Raw genomic sequence first — 20641 nt, forward strand, 5'->3', positions numbered from 1 at the left:
TATTAACATACGCGTATTTAATAGCATTTGAATTAATAAATGATACAACAAAAAGTAAAATGTATATGTAACTCTGATGAGTCATCACAGAGCGCAGGCGTCAGACGGTCTTCATCCACCTACCATGCTATTCGCTTTACCCTATTTTCATTGCCTATCTTTGTCTTACTAACGGGTAAAACCTTGTGATAGGCTGATCGATATGGCAATGCTAACGGACTACTGCTAGACTCTTATTTGGTGACGTATAGTCGAGACTTTCTCTTCGTCAAGGACATATCGTGCCCTCAACTATTTCATAACTAGTCGTGTTTCTATAACTACTAAATTTTAGTTTTCATAAACAAACTAAATGATTAAATGTATTATAAAGCTAAGAGAAAGAATAAATACTTATATACTTGAAAATCAATTGTTTATAATAAACAAGTGAGAAACTAACCTGATTCAGTGGAAGCTTTAAAAATTTTCATATAAAAATCAATTGACATAAACTACAATAGAAAAATAAATAATAAATATAGAAATTTAAAGAAGATTAGTTTTGGCTAAGGGTTGCAAAAAATAAAGAAAAAGGAAAAGAAGCAAAAGATCTTTTATAAAGGACAGCATAAAAATTAACAAAAAAAAAGTGAAAAATCAACTGAATAATTAGTGGCCAAATTAGCGGGTGATACTTCAGAAACAATTGATTAGAGTAAATAAGACTAGTAAATAAATAATCTGATATAACGATATATTGGCTGGATATATTGAATTGAATCCTACGATTTATTGGAAAACGGCTGGGTGACAGTAGATATTTGTCCTTTTATAATCATTTTCGGAAACACCCTCAAGACGGCCAACCCTCGTCCTCGTTGTGTAGCCGGAGACCCGCTGTACGTCAGCTACGCGGAGCTTCGTCGGAAACAGAAGCCGGATCTGCAGGATCCGTCTCAATCTAACTGGCCCTCTAAAAGATGGAAGACAAACTGTCTTCACGTTTCTCCGAATATCTTTTTGCAAAAATGGATGGTCAAGATGTCTCGGCCTCGCAGGGTCCCCGCAAGATGACAGTCCATACTAAAAAATTTATGCACGAAAACCTTCTTCTCCTGGTCACCTTATCTGGTGTTGTACTGGGTGTTATTTTAGGTAAGATTTTTACGGATCATTACTTTTATATTTTCTTTCAATTATTCGAGATAATTCTGTAAATGTCTATCAAATTATAAGGGCACTCACATTACAGTATATGTCTTTTTTTCATTTCTATCTCTTCTAACTAGTCTAAAACTTCTATTATTGAGACTTATACATACCTTAGTAGTAGTCTGTTATAGTCGTCGGCTATTTCTTAGAATTCCAATGGTGTACAGATATAACTTAATTGATTAATCATGCTATGATTCAGTAAGAATGAATCGTTTTTTTCTTAGGCATTTTTTTATAGATTCGAAAATGTCATTTTATGTAACGTACATATTTTTGAAATTTTTGAAAGATTATACATAATCAATCACTTCAACTTTAGTTATACTATTAAGTGTAATTATTTATTAGCATCATTTTTGAATAATGAAAGTGTTTATACGGCTATATTTTGTAACTCCATACATTAAATATGATTGTCATAAAATTAATTATTTAAAAAAATATAAATACTCGTAAAAGTATAAGGTTAAATGATACTTATAACTCTATATAACTAAAAATAGTATAAATAAAATTGCAAGAATTTTAATAACTCAACAAAAGCAGTAGTTAAAAAGATAAAGAAACAGTTTGTACTAAAAATAAGCAGATTAATCATAATAGTACAATTGACAACCAAGGAGATTATTTAAAAAAACTCGCATTGAATATCTTACTGAAAGAATTGAATACGCTATTATGTCATAACAATTAATTATGAAATTTTTTAAAAATTGACAAATTAAATTCTACTATTGATCTTTTAAGTAGAAATTTTTACGCAGATATTGCTGTGATAAAATAATCCTAAATGAATACTGTAAAGAATCTTGAAAATAATAAATTAATAAAACTTACAAACAAAATCACTAGTATTTTAATTAATGATGAAAGAATTATATCTAAATTAATAAACAAAAAAAGGAAATAATAAGTTAATTATAATAAGAAAATTAAATAAGACATGATCTCTTAAGGACGTTCACCAGAAAATCACTTATACCTAGATTTTTTTCAAACTTTGAGAATAAGTACTATTTGTGAAGCTCTATCCAACGGTAAAATAAAAAATGTAGGTAACCGGCCTAACAATCTATAAATTTAGCTTCAAAGTTCACACATTTAACACGTGAGGTATAGGCCAAACCCTGTTTTTCAAAAGGTTTTATTCAACTGTATATACAATACAACCTAGGTTTTCGACAAAAACTAACAAACTTTTGTAGAGATAATAAGGAATCAAATGCGATGTTAAAAAAGGGGGGTATCCGCACTATTTTGTATGCTAAACGGACTTGAAATTGATAATATGATCAATCTTTCAGTCAGCTTACGGAGCTAAGTATGGCGACTTGGCAACACCGCATCAGCTGGCATCAACTGCATGTTTGAATTGTCCCCCAACTAGCACACTCCAATTTTTTTTCCACGTAAAAGTATTGGAGAAATAATTGAATTGACTCACTCAAATAAATTTTTTATATGCACAAATTCAAGAAGGTTGAAAAATAAAAACTATTAAATAATTATGATCGTAATAAATTTATGTTATTTATTCAAACATTGAAAATAAAATTTTTAAACTTTGATTTTTTACCTATCTAATAATAGACTAACATTAAATATTATCATATAATAAATATATATTTATTTCTTTTGTTTAGTCTTCAAAAACTCAACTACTTTATCTAATACCTTCGTATCTTTGGTTAATTTTATTTTGCCATCAATTTTTTCGCTGAACATACTAGTAATTCCTTGTGCTCCTTCTTTTTTGTAAACGTCTTGTATCTGTTGATATGTAATGCTGTGCTTAGCTAATTTTTTCAAAAATGTTTGAGATATAACGTTCTTCAGCTCAGTCAAATATGTTAATTTCACGTTAATCTGATTTTGCTCAAGTATTCCTTGACAGCAATTTATATAAGATTTTTTCGTATCAATAAGAAGTTGTCTACATTTTAAAATATCAACAAGTTTGTTTAGAACCCTGACATCACCAAGTGCATTGTGAAAATCTTGCAAATCTTTAGTATTTAAAAATTTTGTTGCTAAACATTCTAAGTTGAACTGCTTATGACCTTTTCTATCTTTAAGTTTCTTTTTGAACACTGTTAATGTGTCAGAAAATCCAGCAATTCTATCGAACTCTCGAAGCATGTTCTGAGTCATCACTTGTCGAATGAAAATTCGCGTATCAAATGTGGCATTGTGAGCTACTAGTAAACATTTTTTAGATGCTGATAATGATTCCAAAAATTGTTTAAAGGCGACTAGAGTTTCTTGAAGTGTCAATTTTTCAACTGGATCTCCACGGAGACAGAGCATCCGTGTTACACAAGCCAGTCGCTTTCGTAGCATGTCGTGAAATATCTTTTGTCGGGCCAACGTAAGAATCGAATTCAAACTTTCCACATTTTGCCGCAATTTGAACTATGTCTGCATCTTTATCAAGCCCAGTTGTTTCCAAGTCGAAGAATACAAGTTTCACTTTTCTATCAACCACGCATTCTTGTTCAACAGGCATGTCGATTTGCGAATTGAAACCACAGTAGCTTTGGTATGTGATACCTTCTGTCTTTTCTTGATTTTGCCTCAATGCTTCTCTATTTTATTTCAATTAAATTTTACATAACTTTTTAGCATGAGACGAATCCGCAAGCTTTCTTTTCAATCGTTTACGATCGGCGCCTTCAGCATGCAGGGCACTGAAACACTGTTCTTCAAAACCCAATCTAGTGCGAAAATTCAGAATGGCTTTTTCGCCATCATTCCATGTGCATACACTATCTCCGACTCGAACATCACAAGTTGCAGTCGTACTCAGGCATTGATTTTTATGAGCCTTATGGGCAACGACATTGTTAAAGCTTTCGTTTGTTTGACTTGAAGCGGCAACAGAAAATTTAGCAGCATTTGCTGCATATTTATTGAGCAATTGTACTAGTTTGTCATACAATTCATTGTTTATTAGTGTTAGTGTGTGTTTATCTTTATATTTACACCAGAATCCACAGTTTTCGTGGCATCCATAGAAATGGTCTGGTAATCTTTTCAGTTCCTTACATAATCTTTCACAATCGCCTTTATTTTGGGCAACAGCGTATGCAAAGCATTTTTTAATATGCGCTATAACTCCTTTTTTATTCATTTCTTTATGCAATGAACGCATATTATATTATTTTTCAATAAATGGTTTTTGTCAGCTAGTTTATGAAAAGTGATCACAGGATTATCTCTGCGTACAGCTGCAATCATTGAGCTATCCTCATCGCCAACTATGACTCGTACTTGCGATTTACTTTCATTCAAAATTTCGCTATGATTAATTAATTGTACGCCAGCATTTGCTTCCGTAGCCTTCGCGCTTCCTTGGAAATTTTTGCGACAGTCGTGATCGCTTTTATCGTGTCCCATATCACATTTTTTACATTTGCGATTCCTAGTAGTATAATCCAAAATTTTTCCGCTCAAAAATCCAATTATAGTACTATAACCGTTCAGGCTATCATAGCTTCGACCATTCCCGCGCTTACTCCAAGCCATGTCAAAAGACACTATTATATTTATTATTTCTCCTAGAGCTACGTCAAAAATTGCATTAGTTTTTTCATTGGAATGACTGGATTGAAGGGTAGCGAGGTGTGGATAAATATCATTAACTATATTTTTGGGCCTGAAAAAGTAATAAATTACATAAAAAAAAGTCAAGAATTAAATAAATTCGTATAAATATATATGTGTGAAGTTTGTATAATTTTATTCATTCAAATTTACAGCGGTTTGAAAAAAATTAAAAATACCACTTATGTCAAACATTCTTTTACATTGAAATAATCATTTTCATAAGATAATTTATCATAATTTATCAAGTGTCGCATATTACAAGAATGACGTTGGCTAAACACGCAAGGTCCTTGAAAAAAAAATCATCTTTACTACGACTTGATCCAGAAAAAGAGTAAAAAATATATAAATCACTTGCAAAAAAAATGTATACATTCAAACACAAAAGAATTTTGAAATGAAAAAAAAAAATTATATAATAACATTATGTATTATACAATAACATTATGTATAATCAAACTAATAATATAAATGTGTGTAAAAAAATTGATCCAGAAATAGTCATCAAGACTCAACAATGTAAAAAAAATATAGATAACAAATAGATAAATTAGAATGAAGTTGTTCGTTGACCAATACTGTGGAAGTTGTACAATACTGTGAAATCTCAATCATTGTAATAATTACTCGTACAATACAATTAACTACTCAAATGTGTATGACAGCGAGAAAGCTTACAATTCTTTGGATAACTTTTCAATATTCTCTATAACTAACTCCCTTTCTTCCATTGCTGCTCGCTTACAGCTTGCTTTCGCTTCTTTCTCTATCAGATCCCCAATCAACTTTTCATACTTTTTGTATAGTGTATTTGAAATTGGTGGAACATTTGCACAAGCAAGAATTTTATCTAAAGCTGTCTTTCCAGCACCAGAATAAACAGCACCTGTAATAATAATAATGTACATTATACATTTTTACTGAATATAGACTAAGTGATAATGTGATGTGAGTACTCTTTTAGCACAGAAGCAAACTATTTTGAAAGAGAAATCTAACTCAAAATAAATTTATACTTTGCCATTTGAAAGGCTTAAAATTATTCCTTTCTCTTGTAAGAAATTTAATTCTTTAATTACTAGAAAAAAAATTTTTTGTTTCCAAATTCTTGTCTATCTAGTGAATTGAATAAACAAAATACGAAAATATTATCTAATTTGAATTGATAATTTTCTGGCAAATATGATATGTTCATGTAAACCGCTTCGGTTTCTGCTAAGCCTTTATGCGTGATCCAAGAAGATTATTATTTTCATAGTCATTATAGTACATCACAATCAATAACACGCATTTACTTCCAAATCTAGTACATTTTTTTCTAGTACTAGAATCATATAGCGTGCTACGTCCGTCTTAACTTCATTAACTTTTAGGGTGCAATATAACATTGGACAAGTATATGTATAGCGGGGGAATTGTTATGGTAATGTGAAGGGAAAGTTTATTTTTATAAATAAAGCTCTTTGTAAACGTAATTCTTAATTTTGAAACCATTCCATTGGTGATTCCCAAGGTAAATTTTAAGCGTATCCTAAGAGCGTACTTTACACATGGCAACATACAATTGACCATGATTAAAAATATCTCTACAAAGATCAATAGCAATATCATCAAACGTTTGACCTTAAGCTTTATTTATTGTCATTGTAAATATTAATTTGACTGGAAATTGACGTCTTTTAAATATAAATGTATACTTATTTGTGCAAATTAATGAAATACGATTTAAAAATACAATATTATTGAATTTTTTCCCCGTTAAGACTTGGCATTTTAATAAATGGTTAAAAAAATCCAATTCGCGTAAACGTGTACCATTGCATAACCCTCCATGAATACTTATATTTCTAATAAGTACTACAATGCAGCTTTTCCTTAATCGCAATTCATATGGAGGCAAATTGAAAGGATTTAAAGAATTTAAGTATTCCGGTAAAAGTACTTTGTTAAATTCACCATTGTCACAATTATTGTTACTCTCTATTGCAGTATAAATATGTTCTTTAGTTATGCCCAGTAAATCAGTAACTAATTTGTTTAATTAATCGACATAAATATTTCGTGCAGATCAAATAGCACACCTACTTATTGCATCACATTTCTTTTCTGTGATTAATTTACTAAGTACACTGCGTACAACGTCAACATTCATATTAAGAATAGAATGTCCAGGTAAAATGAAATTGTCATGTTGGTCATTCATAGTTCCGTCACCAATTAATAATAAAAATTTTGTAAAATTAACTTCATTGGGTAAGACTCTCATATTCGTGATAAGATTGTATTTGATGAAATGTTTCCATAATTCACTGTATTCAATAGAAAGATTCAACGTCTCAGTTCGTGTTCCATTAATTTTGATTAGAAGAAATTCTCGAAAACTGCCACCTAAAACCATAATTTTACCATCAAAAGGTAAATCATTGTTCATAATATTTTGTAACGTTCTGTTTACTATTTCCAATGCACATCGTCGGAGCGCTTCATCTTAAATAAAAACTTTTGTTTCTTTTAGTAGAAGACCTTTTTTAGATTGTGCTGTAATACTTCACGATGAATCACTATACGTAGGAACAGGGAGACCGAATATTTTGTGCACTGTTTTTCCTTTTAGAAGTAATAATGCCGCAATGCCAGTGAAAGCCATTGAAGATACTTTAATACTTTTTGAGCACAATAAGTTGTAAATAGTTGTACAAATAAAAGTTTTTTCGGAGTCTCATAGGCCATCAATATATGTACAATTATTCAAAAGATGATTAGAACTCTTGCTCTATCTAAAACAACATCAAAAATTTCTTTTTACTGCTTATTTAATAGTTTATATTGTTGTTCATTAATTTCTGCAAAGTCTATTTGTAACAATTGATCCATGTTTTCAAGTATTAAGTGAGTAACTGTTTGATCCATAAAAGAGAAATCAGACAAGCTTTTGCCTTCATGATTCAACAATTTATTTGTCAGCGTATGCCAATTGATGACTTATATCAATATCATGTTTCCGTGAAAAATCTTCAGATAATGCATCTTGGAATTTATCAAATAATTCTGCAAGTATATTGATTGGAAATATATTAAAATGTGAACGAATAATTGTCGAAGTCTACTTGGCATCATCCATATTGTTGCTTCCTCCATCGCTTTAGCCCATTCTTGATCATCTTCTATTAGTCCTAGTTCTAGACAAACTGCTGTAAACGAAGGTTGCAGAATGCCTCTAACTGTTTTTAATTAATCAAATCTTGTAGCTTCTCTCACATGCAACAATAATAATTGTAAGTGGAATAACTCTTTCTATGTAGGGCTGACAGGAAACATCCGTCCGAAGCAGTTAAACTGTTGCTTACATGTTGCCCATTTCGTTACTGTGATACCATTAATTTTTTTTTCATAAGTAAAGAAAGATGGAATATTGCTGTACAAATACTGGCGTGGATTTTCATTTTTAATATTTAATTTAAAATAATCAAGTAATTTACTACTTGCTTGATTAAGATTTGTTAGTCATGTGCGTCGATGGAAAATATAACGGACTGTCGGTTTGGTAAATGAACCGCTAATTATTCTACTGTGTGACTTTTATTTTGTAATACTTTACTCAAAATTCGATAGCATGCTTTAACGGATTCAACATATCGAGTTTATGTGAAATGATTAACTTCATCATAGTTATAATTTCCAGATGCAGTCTCAGTTCCAATAGTTACAGTAGCTGCGTTCCTTATACATATATTTATACAAATATTTGACAGCTAGAACACTTGAAATAATTTCCACAGTTATGTGACTGTCAAACATTTCTAACAATTCACTACAATATGGCATAATCTACAGATTATCAACAACATAACCATTTGGTAGTTCATGAGTAACACCATTGTTTCTCCTTCGATAATGAGGATAACTGGTTTCGTTAGTGGTTTCAATTTGAAACTCTTTTGGAAATTTTTTTGAACATTTATTATCTACCATACATCAGTCACCGCTCGGTCCATAAGTTATGTTTTTTACGACGATATCGTATAAAATAGGATGAAGTTCTTTATCAGGAAGTTTAGCTGATATAAATTTGTTATCAATTTCAAGTGTGGTTATTTTATAAGGATGTTTTAAAGTTATCAATAAATGCATATGTGGTAGACCACGCTTTTAAAATTCTACAATACATGAGATGCTACTTCCCTAAAAATTTTTTTTATGACTAGGTCAAGTAAAGGATTTTATTTAAATGAAATACACTAGCTACAATATCAGGTATATCACATGCCTGTTGGACAGGTAGAAGATTTTCTTGAATTTCTTTCCATCTAGGATTAGAAGTCATTGTAAGAAAAATGTATGGTTTACCAGTTTTACTTATTAAAGCCATTGTATTCTGATAATTTTGTTTTATATAGCGAGAGGAACTTAAAAAAGTTGATGGTAAAATTACAGTTTTTCCTACTTGACTTTCAATATCATTAGCTGAGTTTTGCAAGTAGTCATACAATTCTTGATATGTATCTGCTTTTATCTGTTTTTGATGATCTTTGCACCACTGAATCCTGTCTTTTTTAATTTTAACATGAGTCCACAACCCATTGCTGAAATAATCGTCGACCAAACAATATAAGATTAAATTCATCTGGTCTTACAATTTTATATTTAGTATAGGACATGCATGTCACTCATGTAGTTGGATCACCTTTATTTATCTTGATATGCTCTAAATTTCTGTGCCACCCTCGTGACCCATAAGGATATGGATATGTCCATGGTTCCACATTTGGATCCATAGTACTGATGTATTGTAACACTTCTTTATTCTTATTTTGAATAGTTATATGACTCTGGGATTTCACTATCAACTGTTGAAAAAATAGCAGTTACCTTATTTGTTCGCTGAAAATTGAACCTTTTCCTATCAGTTTCTGGTTTCAAGGAAAATAATAATTACATTTCAGGCTTATTCCCGAGATTCATCAGTAATTTCTATTGGTTTATTTCTTGCTTTATCATTACATAAGACTGTGCAAAAATATTATTCTCTCATATTATTTTATCCATCATTGAAGTATTCTACGTATGTTCAAGATGAGGATTTTGAGTTAGTCTAGTAAGAGCTTTTTTTTGATCGACAAAAAAGAGTTGTCCATATGTAGGGTTTTAATTTTCGTAAAAATATAAAGCTGTGTTAATTTTATAATATATTTCTCTGTAAATTTTGAAACAGTATGTAACAGGCCGGGCGATTGACAGTTAACTAAATTAGTGTTGAAAGAGGTAAATGGAAGTGAATTATTGTAATAATGGATGTTTTAAAAAAAAATTATTTGATTTTGAGTGAGTTCCATTAAATAAAGATGAAAGTTCTTTAGGAAAATCTGGTGTCTCGTCTAAAGCTATATGGGAACACTAACACAGCCACACACAAAAAAAAAGTGGCAAAACCCACAGACCAGACCATGCAGACTTTATGTTTTTGGGGTCGCTGAGTCCGAATCCGGGGTCAGTTTTGCCCCACCACGTCACAGTCAAGGGCAAATGAAGGTCAAATTTGCAAAAATGGAGAAAATCAATTTTCTCCAGTCTATATATACGTTTTTAGGGTCGCTGAATTCAAATCTGGGGTGACTTTTGTCCCACCCCCGCGAGGTCAAGGGCAAATGAAGGTTAAATTTGCAAAAATGGAGAAAATCAATTTTCTCCAGTCTATATATACGTTTTTGGGGTCGCTGAATTCAAATCTGGGGTTACTTTTGTCACACCACCTTGGTAGTGTAGTATTCATCAAAAACAAACAGAAAGTCATGCCATCTAATTTTTTCTGCTATACCTTACGCGTTTCTCATCGAATGAACGGTACAAAGGTTTTCTTTTACGTTTTTTTGCCGTTTTACAATCTCTTTTCAACATCCAACAGTAGTCAGCCAACATGCATGTATCCCATCTTCCTTGATAACGCTTTTCCATCACTTTCACATCTTGATGGAAACGTTCACCTTGTTCTTCACTATAATCACCACAGTTTTCAGGGAAACTATCCAAATGATTGTGTAGAAAATGTAATTTGTAATTCATGAGACAACCCATCACCCTAAAGCTCTCCACCATTTGAGATACAATTTCTTTGTAATTGGGGCTTCTACGATTACCCAAAAAGTTTACGGTAACGTCCTTCAAGCTAAGCCATGCAGTTTGTTCGATGCTGGTCATGGAACTAATAAACTTATCATCAGCCATCATTTTTCTAATCTCTGGACCATCAAAGATACCTTCTTTTAATTTCGCATCCGATTTACTTGGAAATTTGCTTTCCAAGTACTTGAAGCTCTGAGCATCTTTATCTAAAGCCTTGACGAATTGTTTCATGATACCAAGTTTTATGTGCAATGGTGGAATTAGAACTTTTTTAGGGTCAACCAATGGGGTAGCTTTAACGTTGTGTTCTCCAACAGTTAGAGATTTTCTCTCAGGCCATTTATGATCAGTTTGCTCGATCTCCACTATCCCATAAGCACAAGAAACATGGCGTCTTCGTAAAACCAGACTGCTGTCCTAACAATATTCCTGAAACTTTCAAATCACCACAAATACGCCATTGATCCTTGTCATATTTAATTTTTTGCAGTATAATTTTGAGATTACCATATGTTTCCTTCATTGTGATGGAGTGCGCTATAGGAACTGAGGCATAATAGTTGCTATTGTGCAGTAATACAGCTTTCAAACTTCTGTTTGATGAATCTATGAACAATCTCCATTCTTCGTCTTTATACACATTAGGTTTAATTTCATTCATTAAACCTTTTACGTCTTTACAATATACTATTTTATCACCATCACGATTCATTTCTTCGAAGTATGGTTCGAAACTTTTGCTTCTTGTTCTGTAAAAAGATACTTCAGTAGATTTTGCCAACTGATTCATGCCTTTTAAAGCTGAAGCTAAATGTTCTGCTCCATCTTTAGGTAAGTTAAGCTCTCTAACTAGGTCGTTCAGTTTATCTTGAGACCATAACTTTAAGCTTTTGTCTTTCTGGCCCGCTGGAAGGAAAATCATCATCTTCATCATCATCATCAGTTTTTCCATCAATATCACTTTCATAGGATTCATCTTCCAAATCATCACCTACATCATTGGTAGCATTGCCATTATTGTCATCACTTATGTCGTCACAATCTTCGTCATTATGATCTCCATCATTCGTATCCGATTCAATGGATAACTTCTCAAGCACATAAAGCTCTTCATTGGTACTCGATTTTTCAACAGCTTTTTTTACAGAAGTGACTTTAGCGTAATTCACTTTTGTTTTTGATTTACTATTCAATCCTGAAACTTCAGTATTGCAGAAGTAGCAATCTTCGCTTCCATCTGGTTGATACCATTCCATTGGGCTAATAAATATGACATCATCACGTTTTTTTGTCTTTTTCCATTTACAAAGCATTTTACGACATCGTTCGCAGATGCTACCTGGAGTCCACTCTTTTATAATATCATCCGTCTCTAATTGAAAACATGATTTGTGAATTTTTCTGAGGCGTTCATTAAAATCACGACGAAATTTTTTAGGAGTATATACTCCACAGACGAAACAAAAAAGATCACGATTTTTTTTGCAATTATGACGAGAAGTAGAAGGTAAATGTTCCATGATTGACAGTATAACCCCGCACGTTAGGGATCTTGGTCCGATCGCAGGTGAGTCCGCTGTCCCGGAGGTGATAACTTTTATACCTCTCCGGGGCTAAGTATAAGAGCTTTCCGACTTTGACGAGGACAGTGTCAACTCGTCGTCAGACACACTACAGCTTCATCCTCACACCCTAACGCCCCCCTGCAAGGCAGTGCGCTTCCACTGGCATCGTTATCTTGACAAACTAATGAGCGGATCATCCCACACATCCCTATTTAGGGCAGTGTCACCGTCACAGTTTTTGTCGAGGCAGCAGGTTAAGGCAACTTTGAAGGAAAAATTCATATTTGAATTCTTCTCATTCATGTCACCATACATTTATACAATTAGCAAATACATGCTGGTTTTCTAAAAAGTTCTCTACTCATGATACAGAAAACTCTAATGCATTTAGGAAATTGTTGAACGTACGATTTCACAAATATGAAAGAAATAAATATGATTTTTAACTTTTTGGGGGGTAGCAGAAGCCCAAATTATGAAGTATCTGAAATTGTTGAGAACATAACGCCGAAGTAAGTGGCGGCAATGATGAGGATAGAAGTGATGACTCGGATGATGATTCAAGGTTGAATTCTACGAAAGTGATAACGATGGAGAAACTAAAGAAGACGATGATGACGATGACAATGTTTTCCTTCCGGCGGATCAAAAAAAAATAACATAAAGTTATGAACTCAAGGTAAACTAAACGACCTTGTTAGAGAGCCTAGTTTGAAAGATATGAATCAGTTAGCAAGTTCTACTAGAGTATCTTTTTACAGAAAAAGAAGCAAAAGTTTCGAACCATACTTCGAAGAAATGAATCGTGATGGTGATAAAATAGTATATTGTAAAGACGTAAAAGGTTTAATGAATGAAATTAAACCTAATGTGTATAAAGACGAAGAATGGAGATTGTTCATAGATTCATCAAACAGAAGTTTGAAAGCTGTATTACTGCACAATAGCAACTATTATGCCTCAGTTCCTATAGCGCACTCCATCACAATGAAGGAAACATATGGTAATCTCAAAATTATACTGCAAAAAATTAAATATGACAAGGATCAATGGCGTATTTGTGGTGATTTGAAAGTTTCAGGAATATTGTTAGGACAGCAGTCTGGTTTTACGAAGACGCCATGTTTCTTGTGCTTATGGGATAGTGGAGATCGAGCAAACTGATCATAAATGGCCTGAGAGAAAATCTCTAACTGTTGGAGAACACAACGTTAAAGCTACCCCATTGGTTGACCCTAAAAAAGTTCTAATTCCACCATTGCACATAAAACTTGGTATCATGAAACAATTCGTCAAGGCTTTAGATAAAGATGCTCAGAGCTTCAAGTACTTGGAAAGCAAATTTCCAAGTAAATCGGATGCGAAATTAAAAGAAGGTATCTTTGATGGTCCAGAGATTAGAAAAATGATGGCTGATGATAAGTTTATTAGTTCCATGACCAGCATCGAACAAACTGCATGGCTTAGCTTGAAGGACGTTACCGTAAACTTTTTGGGTAATCGTAGAAGCCCCAATTACAAAGAAATTGTATCTCAAATGGTGGAGAGCTTTAGGGTGATGGGTTGTCTCATGAATTACAAATTACATTTTCTACACAATCATTTGGATAGTTTCCCTGAAAACTGTGGTGATTATAGTGAAGAACAAGGTGAACGTTTCCATCAAGATGTGAAAGTGATGGAAAAGCGTTATCAAGGAAGATGGGATACATGCATGTTGGCTGACTACTGTTGGATGTTGAAAAGAGATTGTAAAACGGCAAAAAAACGTAAAAGAAAACCTTTGCACCGTTCATTCGATGAGAAACGCGTAAGGTATAGCAGAAAAAATTAGATGGCATGACTTTCTGTTTGTTTTTGATGAATACTACACTACCAAGGTGGTGTGACAAAAGTAACCCCAGATTTGAATTCAGCGACCCCAAAAACGTATATATAGACTGGAGAAAATTGATTTTCTCCATTTTTGCAAATTTAACCTTCATTTGCCCTTGACTGTGACGTGGTGGGGCAAAACTGACCCCGGATTCGGACTCAGCGACCCCAAAAACATAAAGTCTGCATGGTTTGGTCTGTGGGTTTTGCCACTTTTTTTTTTTTGTGTGACTGTGTAATCATTAAAAGATAAACCTTTCTTTTCAACTTTTTCTGATTCAAAGTGTTTTACTTTACAATATTTACATAAAATATCCATTTTTCTTAAGTAGTCTTGCTTTACTGGAGCATTTCGGTATTCGTTATTTATAAAATTATGTGCAGCTTGACGCCTAATTCGTTGACATTTGGCATTTCTGAAATACCTTTGTGCTTGATAAATTGTTTTTTCATCTGAAGTGAGTTTTATGTCTTCTAGCCATTTTAGTTCAAATTAAATGAATTTATTAATTGTAAAGGTATTGAATAAAAATAGTTAATTATTGTATAAGTTTGAATTTGACATTTAGATTTGTTGAAGCAGTCAACAAATTTATTTTTTTTTATGTTTTAAATTTGCTCTTGTTTTGGTTTTAGATGTTCGTTTGGCTTTTGGTTTGAATAACACATCCCGAAGTGAAACTTGCTCGTTAGATGAGACTAGTTATTTCCGGTAGATTTTAGGTCGTTGAATTCAAATCTTACCTTAGAACTACTCTATTACATCAAGTTTTGTAAATATCCTAACCTCGAAGTGCAAAAAATGCTGTATTTCTCTGTTTTTGAGGTACAATAACATCCTGAATAACTTTTTTTTTGGAAAACTGAGTACGCTATCTTAAAGGAACACTGTTACCCTCTAAAACCCTTTTTCTAAGTTTGGAATATCTTTTTTCTGTCCAAGATATCGTCATTTGAAGTTTACTGTTATAGCAATTTCGTTGATACCTGAAAATAGAGTAAGTGTTTTAAATAATCGATGTAATGTGTTTTATTGTCATTTGGAACATCGAATCGATACTCATTATCGAAACTACACCATGACCTCAGGTTACCCCTGATAACCTAGCCTAAAAATTCGAAAAACCCTATTAAGGACCTTTTCTACAGATATAAAGCTAGTGTGGATGATTGAAATAGTATTTTTTACAGGACAAAGCATTACTGGATACCTTTCAATATTTAACCTATATCCACTGATACCGTAGGCATTTGTGCAGATGTCGATTCAACGATGATGACTTAAACCTAAAGCGGTGCAAGAGAACTTTTACAACCCAATTTCCTTGACTCACGAGCCCGGTAACTTCGAGGTAGGCGCTATTCTAACAAGTTCACCTTTCATCCACTAGGTGGCTACCATCTTTGTCTAGTGGAAAAGCAGAGTTTTCTCTACTTCACTGGAGAGTTCAAGGGATGCAGTCGAACGATATAGTTCTGACTTGATACTAGCAGTGCAAAAATTACTATCCGTGTTAGAGATCATGTTTGAGCGGCAGGCTAACGGATAAGTATTCAAAATGTCGAAAACTCATTGCAAAGATAAAGTAAATTGTTTTTGTTTTCTGAAGCGTTTATTTATTGATTCTGTTTTTCTCTTTCTTACTAATTATATTTATTTATTTTTCATTTTTTTTCTTATTTATTTTTATTTACTTATTTTTACTTCTTATTTATGTTCGTTTCATAAAGTAGTAAAGTTGCTATTGTTCAATTAGAATTTTATTTTCAATATATAAGATCGTAAAGTTTTTCAAACGACAAATTTGGTAAATGGTTTCTTATCATCACTATGAACATTACCGAATTAAATTATGTAAAATTTTTTGTTGAAAAACAATGTAGTTAAATTTAAGTACAATTTTTTTCAGTCGTACTGTATTTTCACTCCCTTTGTATGGGTTGTAATTTTTTCCGACAGGCAAAACTTCGTTAATGTATTCTTCTTATCGTGAGGGTCGGGAGTTGAAAACCAGCAGGTTACCGGACTCGAAGGTTGAGGAAATTGGGTTGAGAGGGTTGCAGATTGAAAACCAGCAGGTTACCGGGTTCGTGGGTCAAGAAAATTGGGTTGTAAGAGTATCTTGCACCGCTTTAGGTTTTTAAGTCATCATCGTTGAATCGACATCTGCACAAATGCCTACGGTATACGTGGATATAAGTTAGATATTTAAAAGTGTCCAGTAAAGTTTTGTCCTATAAAAAATACTATTTAAATCATGCACACTAGCTTTATATATCTGTAGAAAAAACGACTTATGGGGGTCCGTAATAGGGTATTCTGAGGTCATGGTGCAGTTTTGATAATGAGTATCGATTCGGTGTTCCAAATGACAATAAAATACGTTACATCGATTTTATAAATGACTCACTCTATTTTTAGGTTTTAACGAATTTGCTATAACAGTAAACTTTAAATGACGATATCTTGGACAGAAAAAAAAGATATTCCAAACTTAGGAAAAAGGTTTTAGAGGATAAGAATGCTCCTTTAAGATAGCGTACTCAGTTTTCCAAAAAAAAAGTTTTTCAAGATGTCATTGTACCTCAAAAACAGAAAAATACAGCATTTTTTGCACTTTGAGGTTAGGATATTTACAAAACTTGATGTAATAGAGTAGTTCTAAAGTTAGATTTGAATTTATCGACCTAAAATCTACCGGAAATAACTAGTCTCATCTAATGAGCAAGTTTCACGGGCTGTGTTATGAAACCCAAATAAAAGAAAGGGAATTACATATGATCATAACCAGATACACTGGTTTAGCAGATTGATCAAATATTGAAATTGTATATAAACACTTAGAATTTTCATTTTTCTTCATAAAAATTTTAATAATCGTTAATTTCTATTACATTTCAGTATGCCCATTATATTACATTAAAATTACAAAATGAGAAAAATATACACCACTCTATAGGTCATTATGATTGAAAGCGTATATTGTGTGATTGTTTGCATTACTATCAAATAAAAGTTATTTAGGTATACTGATAAAACTGTTGTGGAAAATACAGTACTATTTTAATTTTAATGAAATTTGAAATATGAAAAGAACGAAAAACATTAATTAATGTCTTATTTTACATGCAAAAAACGTATCGTTTAGAAATTGAATTATGTAGTTGTCCTATATATAAGAAAATCCCAGAAACTTTTGATTTTTCGTCAAAAAAAGTACAAAAGGCCAATTTTTGGAGCACACACGTTTTTATAGAAAAAAAACGCACACACACACGCGCGCGCGCACTACTCATTAGCAATAATTTTGGAAATGATTCTTAAATGAAAATACATAATAAAAGATAAGATACCAACAATATTTTTATCACTTTTCGTATATCAAGAAGTTGCGACGAACATAGAACGATAACAAACTATAATAAATATTCTCTATTCAAATAGAAGAACCAGTTTAACAATATTCAGTCTCTAAGTTTTCAGTTTCTTTTCGTACTATTTTTAGTATTTTTTTTACTTTGAGGTGGTTGTACATCTGGATTTGTATCATTTTTTCTCTTTCGAGTGAATCAGTTCAGTTTTTCTGAATCCAGTATCAGTTTTTCTTCTTTTGAGACTTTTTGTACGTTAGCATTTTTACTATTGTTAAAATAGGCACGAAATCAGATTAGTATTTGTGTTGATAAACAGACTATATTCACAAATTTGAATCTACTACACTTTTAAATAGAATAGTCTTGTCATCGACGTGAACATAATATTTTCAACATTACAAAATTAAAATTTTGATTGATTCATGTATAATTTATTAATTTGATTATTTATACTTAGTTTTCATTACAGAACGTAAAATATAGACATTTAAAACGTGTAAAATTAATTTACAATGTTCAAATCGCTAATATAAAAAATTTGACACTTAGATTTGTTACATTAAAATTTATAATAGCTCTATCCTTTCAATAAAAAGTTTAATCAAGCTAGCATTTTGTTAGGAACTTCCATTGGTGATATTAAATAGAGCACAGTGATTATTGACGGTTGTAATATATTATTATTTTTATGCTACTTTAACTAGAAAAAAGTTTCGCGAGATATTTCGGTGTTTGACATCGATTTAAAAGCTCGTTTTAGCGAGCACATACTTTGTTGGTACATAAATAGCTTCGTTTTAGCGCCAGTTAAACACAGAAATTGGTTATATTGTGATTCATTGAATGCTTCAACCTATATAAGCGAAAATCGACAGTAATCAAATTTATCAAAAAACTAGTAACAAAACTTGTCGCGACTCCCATTTGTTTTTTTATTATGGGCACGTGAAAAAATGCAGTTGTTTCTTTAAGGGCATCGTAAATAGCAACTCCTGAAAGTTTCATAAGAATTCAAACAATGCTCCACATTTTACAGCAGTTCGAAATTTTTTTTTTTTGCAAAGTAACATGCAAAATTCATCAATATTCCGACTTTTCGACTTTTTGACCTTCAGAATCGCATACGAAAATAATATTGAACTGATAATAATTTTTTTCCTGGTACATACGTTGCAGACCTTTCAATTTAAGCAATCACAACTTGGCCAAACTCATATCTACACAGCTATAGAAGCGATTAACACAAAAATCAAAAGTTTCTGGGATTTTCCTATATGTGTATTTATTTCAATTAATATTCCTCAGCTACATGGGCTGCATATGAATCAGATGTCAATGTATAATTTAGAATAGAGTATCGATTATTATTCAATTCAGCAGTTCACAAATTTATTTAAATTCTGTATAAAAAGCAATAGCATTCTATAGTTCATTCTTTATTTCTACAGATGTCACTAATACATTTTCAATATTTAGTTAAAAAGTACAGATTTCAATTTTTATGAAAAAAACTACAGACAAAAAAAAACTAAACAATGACATGTACAATAAATAGTAATACATGCGTTTGTAGAAAATATGATCACTTTTATTACATGATTAAATGCAAGGTAAAAATCGCTGGAATAAAACTAAGCTAGGAATAGAACAAGACGAATACAATCAGGATTAATTTTCAAAAATAGTAAATTGATCAAAAATAAATAAAAAATAGATTATCAAGTAAATTGATCTGTCTTATGACGTAGCACATTTGAAATTAATTCATGACTCGTTGACACTCACAACAACTTCTTAATCTCATTAATACTCTCTACTATCAATATGCGCTCTATGGCAGTAGCTTCAGAACAGCTTTCCTTTGCAACAAATTCAAAACTGGCCCAATGATGCGTTCATGATTTTTGAACAGTTGAGCATTGATTTGAGGCAAGTCCATCACAATAAACAATTTATTAAGGTTAGATTGACCAGTGCCAGTATGAACCGCTTCTAAAATAATTCAATTTTTTTATGAATTAAAAGTGACATTGTTCATTCATTTACAATAAAAATTGAGCCCAGTTATCATTATTAATATTTTTACCTAGTGCAATTTTCGTGTTTATAGAAAAAACTGGTTTTTCACTTGAGAGCGGCTGATACTCTCTTTCAGACTTTACAGTATTCAAAATCAAACATTCCTGGTACCGTATTTGAAAAGACGAAGCAAGTCCAATAATATGTTCTTTTTCGATGTGCTGCATTATTAGTTCTTTTCCACAAGATTTACAATACATCTGCTCAGACATGTAATTCATGTCAATGATTCTGTTGCTTTGAACACATGGTAACTTTGTTTGCTCTTGCTATTGTTGACGTTGGATTAAACGCTTTTTCAAACGATCTTGTGCATTTTGCAATCGCTTCATCATAGCTTCAAAAACTTTTTGCTTCACAAATTATCCTCTCCACTTGCACACCTTTTCTTTGGGCATTTTGATCGAAAAACTAAATAATTAGATCAAAAACTAATGGCACTGACTATTATAGATAGAGGTTATTAGAATATATGTGCGACATGTCGGCGTGCGCTGTTGCCACTTGCGCTTGCTTGGATGACAAGGTGGTAACTTACGAAATGAAAACTTCGCAACATTTTATGCACACATTATAAAAATAATATTTGTTTATGAAAAATTCTTAAAATTTTTAAAACGCTTCTAATTGCTAAATTAAATGATTAGGGCATACTGTTATTGATATAATTGACGCGTAGGTATTGAAAAAAAATGGAAATTTCATTATTGTGAATTGGCAGTGATTACTCTCTCCAATGTTAAAGCATAGGTTACCTCTCATTCACTTCCCCTCCAATACCTGATCATCGAACTACCTTAAGAAATAACTACCTTAAAAAATTG

General features: G+C 32.0%; 1 protein-coding gene across 4 annotated transcripts in view; it reads left to right on the top strand.

Moving 5' to 3' along the window:
• The first annotated feature begins 251 nt into the window (after positions 1-251).
• The window catches only part of LOC131666605 (excitatory amino acid transporter), a 521775-nt gene continuing 501385 nt past the window's right edge, over positions 252-20641 (top strand). For all 4 annotated transcript variants that reach the window (XM_058939426.1, XM_058939436.1, XM_058939453.1 and 1 more), the window contains exon 1: positions 252-1137. In XM_058939426.1, coding sequence (XP_058795409.1) covers positions 963-1137 — 175 coding nt within the window. In that variant the 5' untranslated portion in view covers positions 252-962. The remainder of the gene's footprint in view (positions 1138-20641) is intronic.

Source organism: Phymastichus coffea, unplaced genomic scaffold (genome assembly GCF_024137745.1).
Source record: "Phymastichus coffea isolate CEN01 unplaced genomic scaffold, Cenicafe_Pcof_1.1 PCOF00004, whole genome shotgun sequence".
Classification (NCBI taxonomy): domain Eukaryota; kingdom Metazoa; phylum Arthropoda; class Insecta; order Hymenoptera; family Eulophidae; genus Phymastichus; species Phymastichus coffea.